Consider the following 15,273-nt stretch of genomic DNA (forward strand, 5'->3'; position numbering starts at 1 on the left):
TATGGAGGAGATTTCTGGACTTGTCAGATAAGGAGAATCAGTCATATCATAGGTTCTTTCTTTCCTGTTAAAATGGCTTAATTTTTTCCCCAATGGAGTCCTCCTGCCAGAAGCTTTTGTTCAGATATCCTGGGGGCTTTTAATACGAATTTCCTCCTAGTTCCAAAATGGGGGGCTTTGGAAACATGTTGGCTGTTCAAAGAATGATGCAGATACTGGCTTGCTATCCCGGCTTGTTAGATTTCCTTGGCCAGGTGTTCTAGTTTCAGGTTCAATGTTGGTTTTAAACAAACCTGGATCTCCCTACTAAAGTTGGTAAGAGGAGGGTCAAGGGACTGTCATTCAGGAATGTACATCCAGATTAGACCAAACTTTGTCAAATGCTGTTTTGCTTGGGCAATAGCTCCCCCGGTTCTGAATGAAAGTCCCAGACCAGTTGGGGCTCTGCTATGGGAACCGAGAAGGGGAGCTTCTAGAATCAAGTCAAGACTGGTTTGGGATAAGAAGGATGAATGGGAAGACAGGTGAGCTAAACATGGATGTCACTTCAGCAGAACTAAGGTGTTTCGAGGGATACTTTGCTTTAATTGTCTGTCAGGATGCTGAGGCCCAGTCCCCCCCGCCCCCCTCCCCTTGGGAGGCACTCATACAGAATAGGACGTTTGGGATGCTGGAAGCATATTTCAAGGCTGCGACTTCCTCACACCCCCTGCCCCACCCCAGAAGAGCCTGGGAATCCATTCCCCTGCACCGGGAGGATGTTGTCTTTGGCTTCTAAAGATGGCGGCCCCAAAGCTGCCGCCATATTGCCGTTGTCTGTGTCATCACTACCACAAACTTCTCAAGTGAGCAAGCGAGGTTCATATAACAGAGAAGGCTTGACACATCACGGGGGCTGAGCTAACTACCGAAAGGAAGCCATGCTTCTGCTTCAGTCTCATTCATGTTTGTTGCTTCATTAGCATATCTCGGGGAGAGAGAGAGAGAGAGAGAGATCTGAGCTTCTTCCCTATATTCATGGTGCAAAATGCTTCACTGTCTCTGCCTGCATTTATAAAAAAACACCCAATTTATTTAAACCCTCGGTGCCCACATATATAGACTGAGGCACTTAAAGATATTGTATGTTGAAAACATGACAGATTAATTCAGGCTCCGACTCATGCAGCTCACTAAACCAAAAATAACATCAATACGTGCTAATGCATATTCATATATAAATGAGACCAATGTGAAAAGGAGCTTTTGGCTTCTCTATGAGATGCAATTTTAAGAAAGGGACAAACTGTAGCACTGGCAGAGAGTTTCTGAAGAGAAAACTACCCTTTCAGAGCAAACGAAAAATGCACAGGTCCCATCTGTATAAAATCTTGCATGCTCACATATGTTAAGCAGTAACTTGCACACGAATGAAAACTCTCAGGAGGCTTACCTTCCCAGGGACCTGTTAATAAAACAGAAGTTTGGCTCATTCGTTGAACATGAAGCTACAAGGACAGATGGAGTTTAATGGAGACCTTATGATGGCAGCTGGTCCCTTTGAAGGGCACCCAGAAAGCAAAACGTTCCTAAAACATTAACAAAACGTCACTCCTTTCCCCCAAACCAGCATAAACACAATAGCTGAACACCTATACATTTTTCAACCACAGGTAACATTCCTATTGAGACTTTCTTTTTGGCACATAACCACCCAATCCTCCCTGGAACTTATTGGAAATTTAGTCTCCAAGACACAGATCAATACGCTTGCTTTTGTCGAAGTTTCCGGTACAGCTCCTGTCCATTGGGCTTTTTCCAAACAGCAGAACTGGAGAACTTCCCCGTTCTGCCCACATTGGTGGAATTGCTGAGCACAAGCGGTGCACATGCTCTGGTTTCACATGAGCTTTAAAGTTCACAGATCTTGATTTCTATAGCTCTTGCTGTCATTCCCACATAAACCATTTATGAGGGCGTATTAAAGTTATGCACACAATTCTTTGGCTGTGGCAGTTGTTGCTATTGCATTCATATCTTGCCCTTTTTCCACTTGTGAGAAACCCAAGGCAATTTAAGTAGCTCCATTTTATCCCTAGCCCAGCTCTCTCTCCATTGGCCCTCCTTCCTAATTCAGATCCCTGAATCCGTGGGTCCTTCTGCTGCAAGGTCAGTCTCCTAAAAGCTTTGCTGCTTTCTCACTCATCTGCTCCCTTTTGCGAAGGCTGGACCCTTGGATTAGTGCTGGCAGGTTTGCTGCCTTCCTCAGTAGCTTGCTTCCCATGGTATTTGAAACAGATTCCTAGCAACTTGCCTAGCTCTTCTCAATCAATCAATCAATCAATCAATCAATTCTTTATTTGGTCATTGACCAGCCAATAAATAAAACACAGAATTACAATTAGTTAAAAATAAGAAAAATACAGCACTACTAAAATTACAACAATTAAGATAAAGAAAATAAAAGCATTCTAGTAGAACCTAACAACATTTAGGGTTAATTCTACCTCACACTGTACAAACTACCGAACAGTATTGGGCTGTAGTGAAGGAGATAAAATCGGATTGATTGGATAAAAGCAACGAAGATAAAAAGAATCGGAGTAACTGGGATATTTAGAAAGGAGTGGGAAGAACAGTTCTTGGTGAGCACCTGTATGGAGGGGGAAGCGGAGAACCACACGCTCCAGCCTGGGTCATCTCTTGGTCTGCTGGTCCGTGATCTCTGCCTCCTGTTGGAGTTGCCCTTATAAAAGTCATAAGTTTTATACTTCAGAATATAGAAAGCTTTGCCTGTTCTCCTGCACACCCTCCCTGCTTCAATCTCCAGGGTTTTTTTCCCCGTTTGGGGTCTTTCTATGGGAAAATGAGATGAGTTGCAGGAGCCGCGGCATACACAATGATTCACCCGCTGGCAAATTGCTCTCCAGTGCAGAGCACAGCCAGTGGATACCATGCAGCTGATTTGAATATTCAAATACTGGGCCAGCTCTCTTGTGGCCTCAAAGAAATGGCCTACCTCTGACTGTAAAAAGCAAACATTGAAGCCTGTTACATTCTGTAACTCCCGACTGATTTATTTGTTATCTGTTTCTCAAGCTCTCGATGCATCATGTTTTCCTGTTGCGTCTGATGGTAATTTTGAGCTTCTATTGTTCTTGTATATTGCCCATTCAAGGTCTCCTTCCCCCTCCCTGCAAAAGCATCCATGACACCCACTCCATAAAACACTCTGTACATGTCCTGTTTCCTGGTAGCCAGTCCTAAACTGCTACCCTTCAGCGCTGTTGCAATGTAGAGGTTTCACTTGGCTGGAAATAAACCATCGAGTGCTTCCACTGAATCTGGGTACTCATTCCGAGCAGGTCTGAAATCCTGACATTCCCAGTCTGTTCCCACCCCCTTTGAAGGCTCTTTTGCACTAACAATTTGTTATTTTTATGTCGTGTTGAAATTCTGCAGTTTTTCTCGTGAAGGAACCCAAGGTGGCTTTTATACCCACCTTTCTATGGCCACTACAACAGCCCTGTGGGGTAGGCTAGGCTGAGAGGGAATGACTGGCCCAAAGTCACTCCAGCAGCTTCATGGCTGAGTTGGGACTAGAACCTGGATCTCCCAGGACCCCAGTCCAATGCTCGCCACTACACTTTGCTCTCAGGTGAGGCGCACTGATAGAAATACGGGGCATTATCTTTCCAGGCAGCAAACTCTTGCTTGTGTGGCGGCTCCAAGCAGGAATATTTCCAAACATTTCCAAGCAGACTGCAGGAAATGTCCTTTTTACTTCTCAGCTAGAAACGCTTTTTCAGCCAATTCTGATTTGCAAAAACTGCGCGTTCCTCTAAGCTTCTGTTTTAGTTGGGCCAACAAAGGACTACCAGGTATATCCTTCCAACAGTACTGATATTTATGGATAGTGGCAGAAATGTCGACTGGTATGCCCATTGGTTAAAGTCACCCCCCCCCCCATTCTTCCTATCTCTTTTGGAGCTTGAGTTATCAGTCACTTTTCAAGGCTCCACGGGTACTCCTGCTTAACAGATTCAGCGGCCATCTTCACCCACCAGGCGAAGTTCTCCAATTTTCCACCTGCTTAGAGAGAATGGGTCCCACCATGCTTCTAATGCAAACCAAACATCTGTGAATAAGCTGCAGAGAAAGGGGCCACGCCGTTGTTTGCTCAGATGGATGCATCCAATTCCGAGGAGCAGGTAGAGGGTGGGCAGATAACTTTGGAAAGTTCAAGGCTAGCCGGTGAAAGGTCCCAGGAAGGGTATGAGAACTAGCACACCTTGGAAAAGGAGGATCAAGTCTCACCTGGGTGTGAAGGAGATGGACGGGACGTACCTTGGCTGTGAGAGGTGATGTAAGCACCTGCCGGATGTACCTGCTGCCTAGTCCTCAAGCTGCAGGAGACAGCCAAATGGTGGAATCTGATTCTTTCCGAAAGGGAGGGAAGGTAGAGTCTCTTTGTATGAACAGATGCTTCTCCTGCATCTTAAATAGAGCATTCCTTTGATCTATGCTGTCAAGCTCTAGTAAATGGACTGTGCTTCTAAAGTCATGTCTATGGGAGAGTAAAACAGGGAGGGAGCGTCCCGCTCATGGCATACGGCTGACTGGCTACAATAATGTTACCTATGATACGTCGAAAGGATTTGCGTCAGTGTTTTTCTGATGTAAATCTGTAGCAAAAGACCCGTTCTTAGAGATGACTTCAGCAACCAGGGCATTCAACCTGGATTTGTTGGGATTCCAAATTCAGTGCCGGCAAGTCTCCTCTGTTACTTTCCATAGCAAAAAAATTGTTATTTGGCCATTTCCTGCAAAGAACCGTGTGCTGGAAAAGATTGCCTTCTTGCCACACATTGGTCAGTTTGAAATGGTCCATGTGAATGTTAGCTGAGTCGAGGTGTACCTGCAGCCCTTTGCAGTCCCTGCCACCTGCTGGTAAAATTATCATGACATTAAAGAGCTAATTCTGCTAACGAGTGGAAAAACGGCTGTGTGGGTAGCAGGGACATGTCCTCTTTTGTCCAAATTGGGTTCAGACGGATCTGAGGCTCCCTGCTGGTGGATATTGTAACATGCCTGGTGGCAACAGCTCAGCTTGTAAACCAGCAATGTTATCCAAGAAATTTGGAAAATGAGTGTTATCCTGTACGTGGAACTCGATGGGCAAGTTTGTACATGACGGCAACTTACCCTGTAGGACAGTTTGGTAAGGAGACAACCCACAATGCAGTGCAGTAGCCCTTTGGACACGGTCTGGGCTTTCACCCCCCCTCCCCCCTTGGTGGTCCTCTGGGTATCCTAGGTGACCCCATGACAGGACCAAGAAGAATGGACAACTATCCACCTCTGCCTCAGTTTCCCCCATGCACGTTTACTTGCTGCAGCTTTCCCCCGCCTTTATTTTTGGAAATTGCCGATTTGTGATCCCTGAAGTGCGACACCCGCCCAAGTGCTCCTTCAAAAAGGCGATGTGAAAGGCGCAATTAAAAAAATGAGAGAGGTCACAAAAAAGCCTACACAAAAAAGTAGTGTTGATCTAAGAATTGAAAAGGGTCCAGATGGGAGTTGGAGCGAAGGGCAGCTCAGCGAGTGTAGGCAGAGAGGCAGGAATTGCAGGGAAAGTTCGGGAAGTCTGAAACTCAGAGTGAGCCAAGGTTGGCAAGGGATGCTAAGAATAACAGAAAGGGCTTCTGCAGAAGACGTATTCACAGTAAAAGCAGGACGGCAGCAGATTAGTGGCACGGTGAAGACGGCCAATGTTGACAAGTGACGCAGAAAAGGCATAACTGTTCAACGCTTATTTTGGCTCCGTCTTCTCTGCCACGGGATCTGTGTTCCATCTGGCGTGTGTGACAAATGGGGCAAAGGTGTGGGAGTGTGGCTTGAGGCTGACGGAGACGAGCGGGGAATAACTAAGTGCCTTAAATGAATTCGAGTTTGCTGGGCCAGATCATGGCATCCGACGGTGTTGATGGACTCCCAAAGAAATCCTGGAAAATGGATTGAAGTGCTGGAGAACCAGAAGTGGGTGAATGTCCTACTCACTTTCAAAAAGGGCCAGAAGAAGAATCCAAGGAATTTCTGTATGAAATATACTTGGGAAGGCACCACAGTAGATTAAATGCATCTAATCTGTAGGCTGATAATGATTGATGGCAAAAGGCGAAGGGGACAGCAGAGGTTGAGGTGGCCGGATGGAGTCACTGGGGCGGTGGGTGTGAGCTTGGGTGGCCTCTGAGGGATGGTGGAGGACAGGAGAGCCTGGAGGAATGTTGTCCATGGGGTCGTGATGGGTCGGACACGACTTCGTGACCAACAACGAATCTGTAGGCATCTTGCGTTTAATGCATTGATCACTGGAAACCAGCATGGATTTCTGAAGAACAAATTCTGCTAGATTACTCATTCATTTTCTGATCAGGTAACTTAACAGATCATGGATATGCTAGGGACATAAATCACTTACTGAAGTTAAGATGTCTTAACTGATTTCCCGAAGACCTAGTTAGCAATCTGAGTACTGTCTGAATAGCTACTAGTTTGATCCACACTTGCTGGTCTGATGGAATGATAGTTGGATGGCTGGTAGTCACTGGTTCCTCATCAAATCTGCAGAGGAAGAGCTGTACTTACGCACTGCACACAAAACCTAAGACCGTTCAGAAAGATCAATAGGTTAGGAATCGTGTCAGGAGATAATGAAGCAAATTAGCAAAATGCAAAGTTCCTCAGGTAGGGCCAAAGAAATCAAGTGAACAAATCTAATGGGTGGGATCTGGGCTGACTAGCACATGTGTAATAGAGAGCTTGGAGTAGCAGCTAGTGATAAGCTGAATATGAGTCAGCACTGTGATATTCCTGCAAAATGGTAAATGTATTTTGAGGTTGCATCAACTGGAGTGCAGTTAATAAATAGGGAAGTAGCTGCTCTCTTCTCTCTGGTGGTCATAGCTCATATATATTGTGTTCAGTCCTGGACACTCATGTTGGAGGACTCGGATGACCTTCAATGTCCCTGTGGACATGGGAGCCAACCGCTCCCAGGCCAGTGAAGGGAGGTCTTGCCACCAGCTGTTTTTGCTATGGTAACTGACCCGAGAAGATGCTTTCTCTCGACTTCAGAGAAGTTGACTTCCAGTACAGCAGTGTTGGAAAGCAAAGCCGCTGGGCTCCAACCAAACGTGTGGCCCAGGAAGGAGTTGGCTCCTTCCCTCCACTCTGGTTGCCAAAGTATTAATAGTAGTTGCCAGACATTATTCTCTAATGAAACTGTCACACTGGACTTTGCTATCCAGGAGACAGAAACATCAAGAAAAACCTATGATTGCTCAAGCCATTTCGGGAAACAAAGATGCCACGTGGTTGCCTTAATGAAAGACTTTGCAGACAAGCTGGCTTTCCAAGCAGAAGGGCGACAATTTTCAAGAGGCGCTCTTACCCGAGGAATGACCCGCAACCCTGTAATAGCTCTTGGGCTAAGGAACTGCACATGTTGGCTCAGCAGGCCACACACGTGATGTGCCGCACACTGCGTTTCCTTGCCGTGCTGGCCTTTTTTGGAGCTGGGCTGGTTGATGAAGGATGGCCTGTGAATTACTGTCCGGTAATTGTTTGTTTGCTTTAAACTTTTTTTTAGACCTTCCCTTACCAAAGTCTCAGGATGGTTAACAGTAACACAAAAAATAAAACGCAGCCTTCTAATCAATATCTGGCAATAAAACCCATATTAAAATAACAGTCAAGCCTTAAAATATTGGGAAAATAAGAAGGTTTTAGCCTGGCACCAGAAAGAAAAAAGTAATGGCACCAGGCAAACCTCTCTGGGGAGCGTATTCCACAGTTGGGGTGCCACCACAGAGCAGGCCCTTCTCTGGGTAACCACTCTCCTTATCTCCTTCAAGGAGGGCTCCCGGAGAAGGGCCTCTGGCCCAGATCTTAAGGGACGGGCAGGCACATAGGGAGGGAGACGCTCCTTCAGGTGACCAGAAGTTCCTGTGGCTTGTTGGGGCAGCATGCTTAATCTGACCTGTGGTGACCTGCCGGGAAGAAGAAAGCTTAACCATGGCCACATTGCATGTGGAACATTGCAGTTTCTATCTTAGGAATCTGCAGATAGGACTGAGAAATACTCCGGCCCGATATCCTGGTGAACTGCTGTCCATGTGGACAATTCTGAGCTACATGGACCAAGCCTCTGAGGTGCTAAGACAGGTGAGCCTTGGAGGGCCCACCTGGTAGGGAGGAGGTTCATTTGTTCGGCTTCATCGTGTGGATGGTCTTTGTGGAGTTCTTGTAGGGAGCCATGCATTGCTGGCGAATCCCTGCTCAGCCTTATGGCTGTTGGCTTGCAATGTTTTTATCTCAGGGTTTGAATTGTGCTCTCCAGGCTTCTTTCAATATGTATGAAGCAGCTGGGAAGAGGTTTCCAAGTCTGGGGTTTGGTGCCACCACTTGGCTGATGGCACCCAGCCATTTCTCCTGTCCTTCTGACTCCAGGGAAGCTATTCTGTCTGGTTCGCAGTTGGTGTCTGAAGTCTGTAAGAGGCTGGGCAAAGACAGATGCATGGAAGCTTTTTCAGGACAAAAGTGCCCTTGGTCAGTGGAAAGGCAAATGAGGGAACAGGGCTTCAACCTGTGCTGGATGGCGTTTCACTCGTGCGGGTGACTCAGGCTTGCCACTCGGACATAATCCTACCTAAGGGAGCGCCTTCTTCCTTCCCGAGCCTTGGGATTTGAGGCCGAGGTCCTTCTCTGGGACCCCTCCTCGAAGCAGATTAGGAGGGTAGCTACCCAGAGAAGGGCCTTTTCAGCAGTGGCACCCCAAGTGTGAAGTGTGCTCCCCAGGGAGGGTCGCCTGGCACTGTTGGTTAATCCTTTTTGGCATCAGGTGAAACCCTTTTTATTTTCCCTGCATTTTAATGTTTAATTGGTTTTTGTTTTGTTTTATAGTTTCAGTTTTTTTTCTTTTCTTTTTCTTGTAAGCTGTCCCGAGCTGCTTGCAGTGTGTGGCTTAGAAAAACTTTCATTAATTAATTGATTAATTAATAGACTAGGTCTTGAAACCTGGACGTGTAGCGTTCCATAGAGGACAGAAATGTATCTGTATGGCTGGAGCAGCTGCAACCATTCCTAGAGATTCCCCCCCTGGCATTGGCGGTGGATGCCTTAATTCAGTCCCACGTGGTCTATGGCAATGCAATTGTTATGCAGTTGCTCCTGCAAGCTTTTTGGGAGGTTCAGCTGGTGCAGGATGCTGTAGGCGGACTTTTGGCCAGGGCTGGTTCTGAGGAACGTACAACTCCTCCTGAACACCAGAACTCTCCTGTCTTTCCTTCAACAGGCAGATCTTTTTTTTAATTCAAGCAAGCCTTTTGTCTGTTTGGGGGAGTGCTTTCAGTTTTTTTCCTGTTGTTCTGTCTGGTTCCCCACCCCCTTTTTGTTGCTGTTGGTTTTATCCCCTTTCATCATTTTTGTTTTCATTTCTTTTTATGCTGTTGCTGATTGTAGGCTGCCTTGAACTCCTCCTTTCTTGGTAGAAAGATAGAGAACGAATCCAACGGAGGGGTATGCGCACAGGTTGGCTTTTCCAGGGCAGGGCTTGGCAAAGAGGAGACTAGAATCTCCAGGTAGATCTCTGAACCTTTTGCAGCTCAATGATGTTTTTGCAGCAAAAAAAGGGACCCCAGTGCTTCAAAAAGACATCCAAAATGAAGAAAATGGGTTGGTGGTGTGTGTGTGTGTGAACTCCAGGGACTTGCTCCAGCCAAAGCACCTTCCTTTACATGCAGGGATGCTCAGGAAGAAACAGGACCACCTGGACAAGGGTGCATGACAGCACTGAATACAGTGATGCAGAAGGAAGTGTCGACTTCCCATATGTGTGACTGTAATGCTTTCCTGAATAGGCCAGGGGCTGCCCGTGACTCTCCAAGCCTGGTCTCCCCAGGCTGGGAATGGTGGATTTCTTCTTGTGGTGGATTTTTAAGATTTCCTAGATTTCCTTTCTCCTACTATTGCAGTCCGCCAGCACGCATACCAGCTCTGACCTTTTGTTCCTTGGGGATAGAGAGGTGAAGTGACTTTAGTAAGGCCTTTTTTTTTTTGCTTTTTTTTCCCTCAAAGCAAAAGCTGCTCTTATCTACAGAATGGTTGGAAAGGTGGCTTCGGGGCCATGCTCTCTGGCACTCTTCCTCACAAGCTGAAGGATGTAAGGCTTCAGCAAGCCTTCAATCAACTACTTCCTTTTCTGGACACAGGGAAAGTTCACTGCACTGCCTGTTGAACCTTAATAATCTCCTTGAAATTCCTCCAGTAGAGCTCATACTGGGGAGCTGGGGAGGGTAACTGGAGGGGATTTTTTATTCAAGGACTGTGAACTACGAGTCGATCTCATAGTCAAGACTCAGGTTCCTTGAGTTCTAAGTGTTTGGCTTTTGCACCAGGCACCAAGCAGTAGATCCCCAGACCTCCAGGGAAGGAAGCAGCTCGGCTCCCACGAGTGAGTCTCCCCACCCTTACCCTGTGCTCATTTGCGCAGCATCTTTGGGTTCCCCACAACACGGGACACATGCTCAGGTCAAGTGGAATAGATGTGGCCGAAGGAATGGTTAGGGTCTTGCGACAGTGCTGAGTTCATATCAGGAATCGGTTGCAGTGATGCCGTTTAAGTAGGGCTGGACCCATGCATGGGCACGGGAGCTCTACAAACTGGATTTTCAGTTTCAGAAGCGGTAGACTCCCCATTTCTGCGATTCAGCCATGGGAGAAGGTTGCTGCTTTCGTGCCCCGTGGCTGGACTGACCAGCTGCCCTACTGTGGGAAGCGCTGCGCACGGCGAGGCGCATAACTTGGGCCTGATCCAGCAGTGCTAATCCTCTCCTCTTAGTCACTCAGGATGGGTGCTTGGAGCTCCAGCATGGCTGAGTAATGTTCTCCCATCGTTTATGGCAAAACACATGGCCCCTGGAGAGGCTCTGGGAGCGGGTGCGGGAAGGGCTTCGGGGGCAGGCCCACACCTGAGATGCCTGGACGTGTTTCAACTTGGATCGTGTCCCTTTGTTTCTGTCAGGTTTGTGTCCGCTCCCTGAACTAGGTGTGGGGATAAACTGAAATAAACAAAGTCTCAATAGCTTGGCTAATTAACAGACGCAGCAAGCACACCTGCGAAGCTGCAACAGAGGTAATCCAAGCTGAGTTTTGAGGGCAGGAGACAGGGAAGGAGAGCTTTCCCAGATGGATAGTATTTCTTATTTTGGATGAAGTTACTTTTCTGACTCAGGGCAAAGTGTCTGACAGTTAAATCTTTGTCAGTCTGTTGGGAAGTCAGACTGTTTATTTCCACATCGAGTAGCATTTTCTAGCATGATGTACAATCTCTCCTAAGATGCACGCCTGAAACCATAGAAATTATTTCCGGGAGCAAATTGATTATTTGAATGAACAGTGGATATTATAGTCCGGGCAACTGGCATGCTGCAGTGTGATTTAAAATGGCTCTGAATTAAGGATGTTGTAATCTGTTGAGCTCAATTTTCCGGTGCTCCATTTATTCTGTCCCAATTCTGCATTGGATTTGTCTGGTATCATGCATGAAACTTTGTAATCATTTATCTGTATATTTTAAAGAAATCTGCATTTTTACATGTTTCCCCAAACTCACACAATTTTGTGCATCCTCTTGCATCTCCCCCATTGACAAAAGCATTTTTCAAGTGCATTTAAAAAAATCCATGTGTTTTAATGCATTTTGAGAGTGACTTTGAATCACAGGTAAGAAACATATGGGTTTTGGCTTGATTAAGAATTCAAGGGTCATTTGTGGGATTTTGCACTCCAAGCAGCTGTAGGTCCATACGTTCTCCAAACCTTTGGCTGTGGAGTGGTATAGGAGTAAATAATATAATAATAATAATAATCCAACATACATGCATTACTAGAACTCCCTGAAACCCATGCAATTAACTGAATAATTTTGGATGACCAACTTATGCATCGCAAGAGAAAAAAGACAAAAGAGGACAGATAAATGTGCATACAATGATCTATATATGTATAGATGAAAACTTAGAATATCAACATTTACCTAGAAAAGCAGATTGAAAACTCCAATTAGTGTAATTCCTTTTAAGACCCACCAGAAGATTTGCAAACTTTTGTGATCTGCATCTCGTCCTTGGGGAAGATACAAAGAGCAGGTTTGGGGGCAGCAGCGAGATTCGGCTTAACGGCTGCGCCTGCATGTTCAGAATCCAAAATTGACGTGGGGTGAGAGGGTCATGAGGGGCGTGAATTGGACCCAGGATGGGCTGGGAAATGGAAAATGGAAAATGTCCCTTTGGAGGCTCTTTTTCAGACATGCTTCTAATTTGGGCAAGACTCTGTCTCCTTTCACCGGTGCATCACCAAGCAAAATCAGGCAGATTTCATATTAACCAAACCAAAGATAAGTTTAGATGTCCTGCAACGGTCTTTTTTTTTTTTTTTAAAGACAGTTGATGCCAAATTGGTTAGCTTTACAGAGTAGTTGAAGGAAACATACAAAGAAGGGCTTTGAGCGATGGGAGCTCTGTGTAGGGTCCTGGAGTAGAATGGCTAAATGTACCCATTCCTAAAAGTCAAAGCTAGCTGTGTTGATTGTAACAAAAATCCCCAAGTCCACGTTACTGGATTATCGTAGCAAACCATTTCACACCCCAGTGGGGCAGACTGTGCCAGGGGAGATGCGGGTCTGCTCTCCAGGGGTTGACTGTGGGGAAGTGATGATGCCAAGCTCCCTGTTTGTTCTCCCTTAGGATTCATTTTCTTTGAACCTGACTTGGGCTGGATGGCCCTTTGAACAGGATGCCTTCAAGCACTCTCAGCCTAGCCTACCTCACCGGGTTGTTGCAAGGATAAAATGGAGCCATGTACGTGCCCTTGGGTTCCTTCCAAGAGTGCACTTATTATTATTATTATTATTATTATTAATAATAATAATAATAATAATAATAATAATAATATAATAATGCCTTCCAAGCCTTGGGCACACACTGCTTCCTTTTCCCATCCCTATTGTATCCAAATGGTTTTGAGGTTTAGTGGGGGCAGGAGAGAGCAGCCGAGAAAGTCACCCAGGCATTAAAATATTTTAATTGAAGCCATGAAGAATCATTTCACTTCTTGGCTTCGAGCTGTTAATGAGCAAGAGAGGAGATGTCCCATCCCTCCCCCTTTGATCCTCTTTTCGAGTGGAATGAGATGGAAAACGTTCACAGGCACGCTGCCTTTCCTAAGCTCAAGAACAGCTGGTTGATTTCTGTTGTCTGTTTTGCTGGCTTTGGCTCTTTGTGCTCTGCAAATTGCATTATTTCATTAGCCTGGGTGCTTCGGCACAGGCGATCTGCTTCCCGTACAGATGTGTGGATTACGAAGTGCCACATGTAAAGAGTCAAGGCACATGGGATGGAGCAGCTCATCAGGGAGCTGTCCTGTACTGCAAAGCACACCAGCGCCCTCCTTCAAGATGGCCAGAAAAGGCACTGCAGCTAAAATTTGCAGCAAGGTCAGGTGAAGAAAGGGCCACTGGGGTCCTACTTGGATTAACCCAGCTCCTCAGTCTGTGAAAGTAAAAAATCTCCTGTATAGTTGCTGTGAGGTTGCCCCACCTACCACCTGACTTAATGAAAATCTCTCCACTCAAATCTGATTGCTTCTGTTATCATTGAGAGCTGGTCTCTCCCTCTCTCCTCCAAGCCCTTTCCTCTTCCTTTCCCAGCAGATCAAATCAAGAGGCTTCTGACTACAGTCTTTGATTAAGCTGGCCAGCCAGAACTGGTTTTGTGGTACATGAAGCTAGCAACAAGCATCCAACAAGTGAATGTGCCCCCTAGGAATTGCAGGCAGAAATTTACTGCAAATCGAATTCCTCTTCTTGCTTCTCCACCAAACAGAGTTGGTACCACCCTCAGGGAGGTTCATGTTGCTTGTGGGCCAGATAGTGGGAATGCGGGATGTTACTTAATTCATCCACTCATTTGATGTGATGTCGAACCACTGATCTGATCAAGTGACGCTATTCCTTCCCTAACTCTTCCTGTTCCTAACCATCTCTCCCTGGACACAAAACACTTGGCTTATCTGGAAGCTCAATGGCCTTGGCATTTCAGCTAAGTTTTCTGTCCACACCTCCTCTTCTAGTTCAGATTATGAGTCTGAAGTATCCATCTTGGAATGGTGCATTTTGGGAGAATTGGGCCCAGTTTCTACGGATATTCATATATGCCAAGAGCAAACATATTATTTGTATGTAAATGGACATCTGTGTACAAGAAGGAAAGATGAGCTGACTTGGGAAAACTCCAAAGTTTGCAGCAGGGCAAAATATTTTTGTTAGTGTTATGGGGCAGTGCAGAATGGGGAAGGGAATAGGGTAAAACCTCAAAATTGGCTCAAGCAGCATCCTTGGTGGCCAGGAAATGCTGACTTGAGTGCTTGGGAAAATGGAAAAACTGAAGTGGGGCTGGAGTGGAGTATCCTGGCAAAAGGCACGGCTGGCTGGAACGTTGAACCGGAACACTTCTCAGTGTTTTGTCAGAGGCCCCACTAGAATGGTTGCACATTTTATGTGATGTGTGGCAAGTCCTAAAGTGTAACAACAGACCCTTGGAAACAATGCATGGCCTCTTGTATGGCAGATACATGGCCTTGGAGTCTAATTTCTCTCTTTCCTCCTTTCTGTCTTTTCAGACTAATGACGCCGCAGGGAATATGTGGAACTGGTTATATTTCATTCCGCTTATCATCATCGGTTCTTTCTTCATGCTCAACCTGGTACTTGGTGTCTTGTCAGGGTAAGAACCCCCTTTTTCCCCTTTGACATATACATCAGAGAAGAGTATCAGCTATGATAGCTCTATTGTGTATAAAAAGAATGTTCTGACGCTCTGAAGTTTTAGCCAGTGTTCCAATAAGTAAGTTGACAGAATTACTCCTTTCCATTTATATCCTGTTTGTTTCTCTTGAAAGCAACCCAAGGTAGCTTTCAGGGATCATCTCTTCTCCATGGTATCATCCAAGAACAACTCTTTGGATGAGGGGCAAAGACTGGCCCAAAAGAAGACTAGAACTCTTTTGATATTTATTTATACATAGCTCTTCCTTTTGAGCTTTCTATGGGCAGCTGGTTGACCTCTCTGTGAGCATTAAGCTAGACTATATGTACCTTTTGTCTGATGCACCCTGCCTCTTCTTACATTATTAACAACCCTATGATAATTATCATTAGGGCATTGAAGCCCTAAT

The 15,273-nt window shown here is 45.9% G+C and overlaps 1 protein-coding gene across 1 annotated transcript in view; it reads left to right on the top strand.

Moving 5' to 3' along the window:
* The window catches only part of CACNA1B (calcium voltage-gated channel subunit alpha1 B), a 249,634-nt gene that overhangs the window by 94,656 nt on the left and 139,705 nt on the right, over positions 1–15,273 (top strand). Inside the window, exon 7 of the mRNA XM_044439840.1 lies at positions 14,719–14,822. Coding sequence (XP_044295775.1) covers positions 14,719–14,822 — 104 coding nt within the window. The remainder of the gene's footprint in view (positions 1–14,718; positions 14,823–15,273) is intronic.

This window comes from Varanus komodoensis, unplaced genomic scaffold (genome assembly GCF_004798865.1).
Source record: "Varanus komodoensis strain SLA01 unplaced genomic scaffold, ASM479886v1 scaffold36, whole genome shotgun sequence".
NCBI lineage: Eukaryota > Metazoa > Chordata > Lepidosauria > Squamata > Varanidae > Varanus > Varanus komodoensis.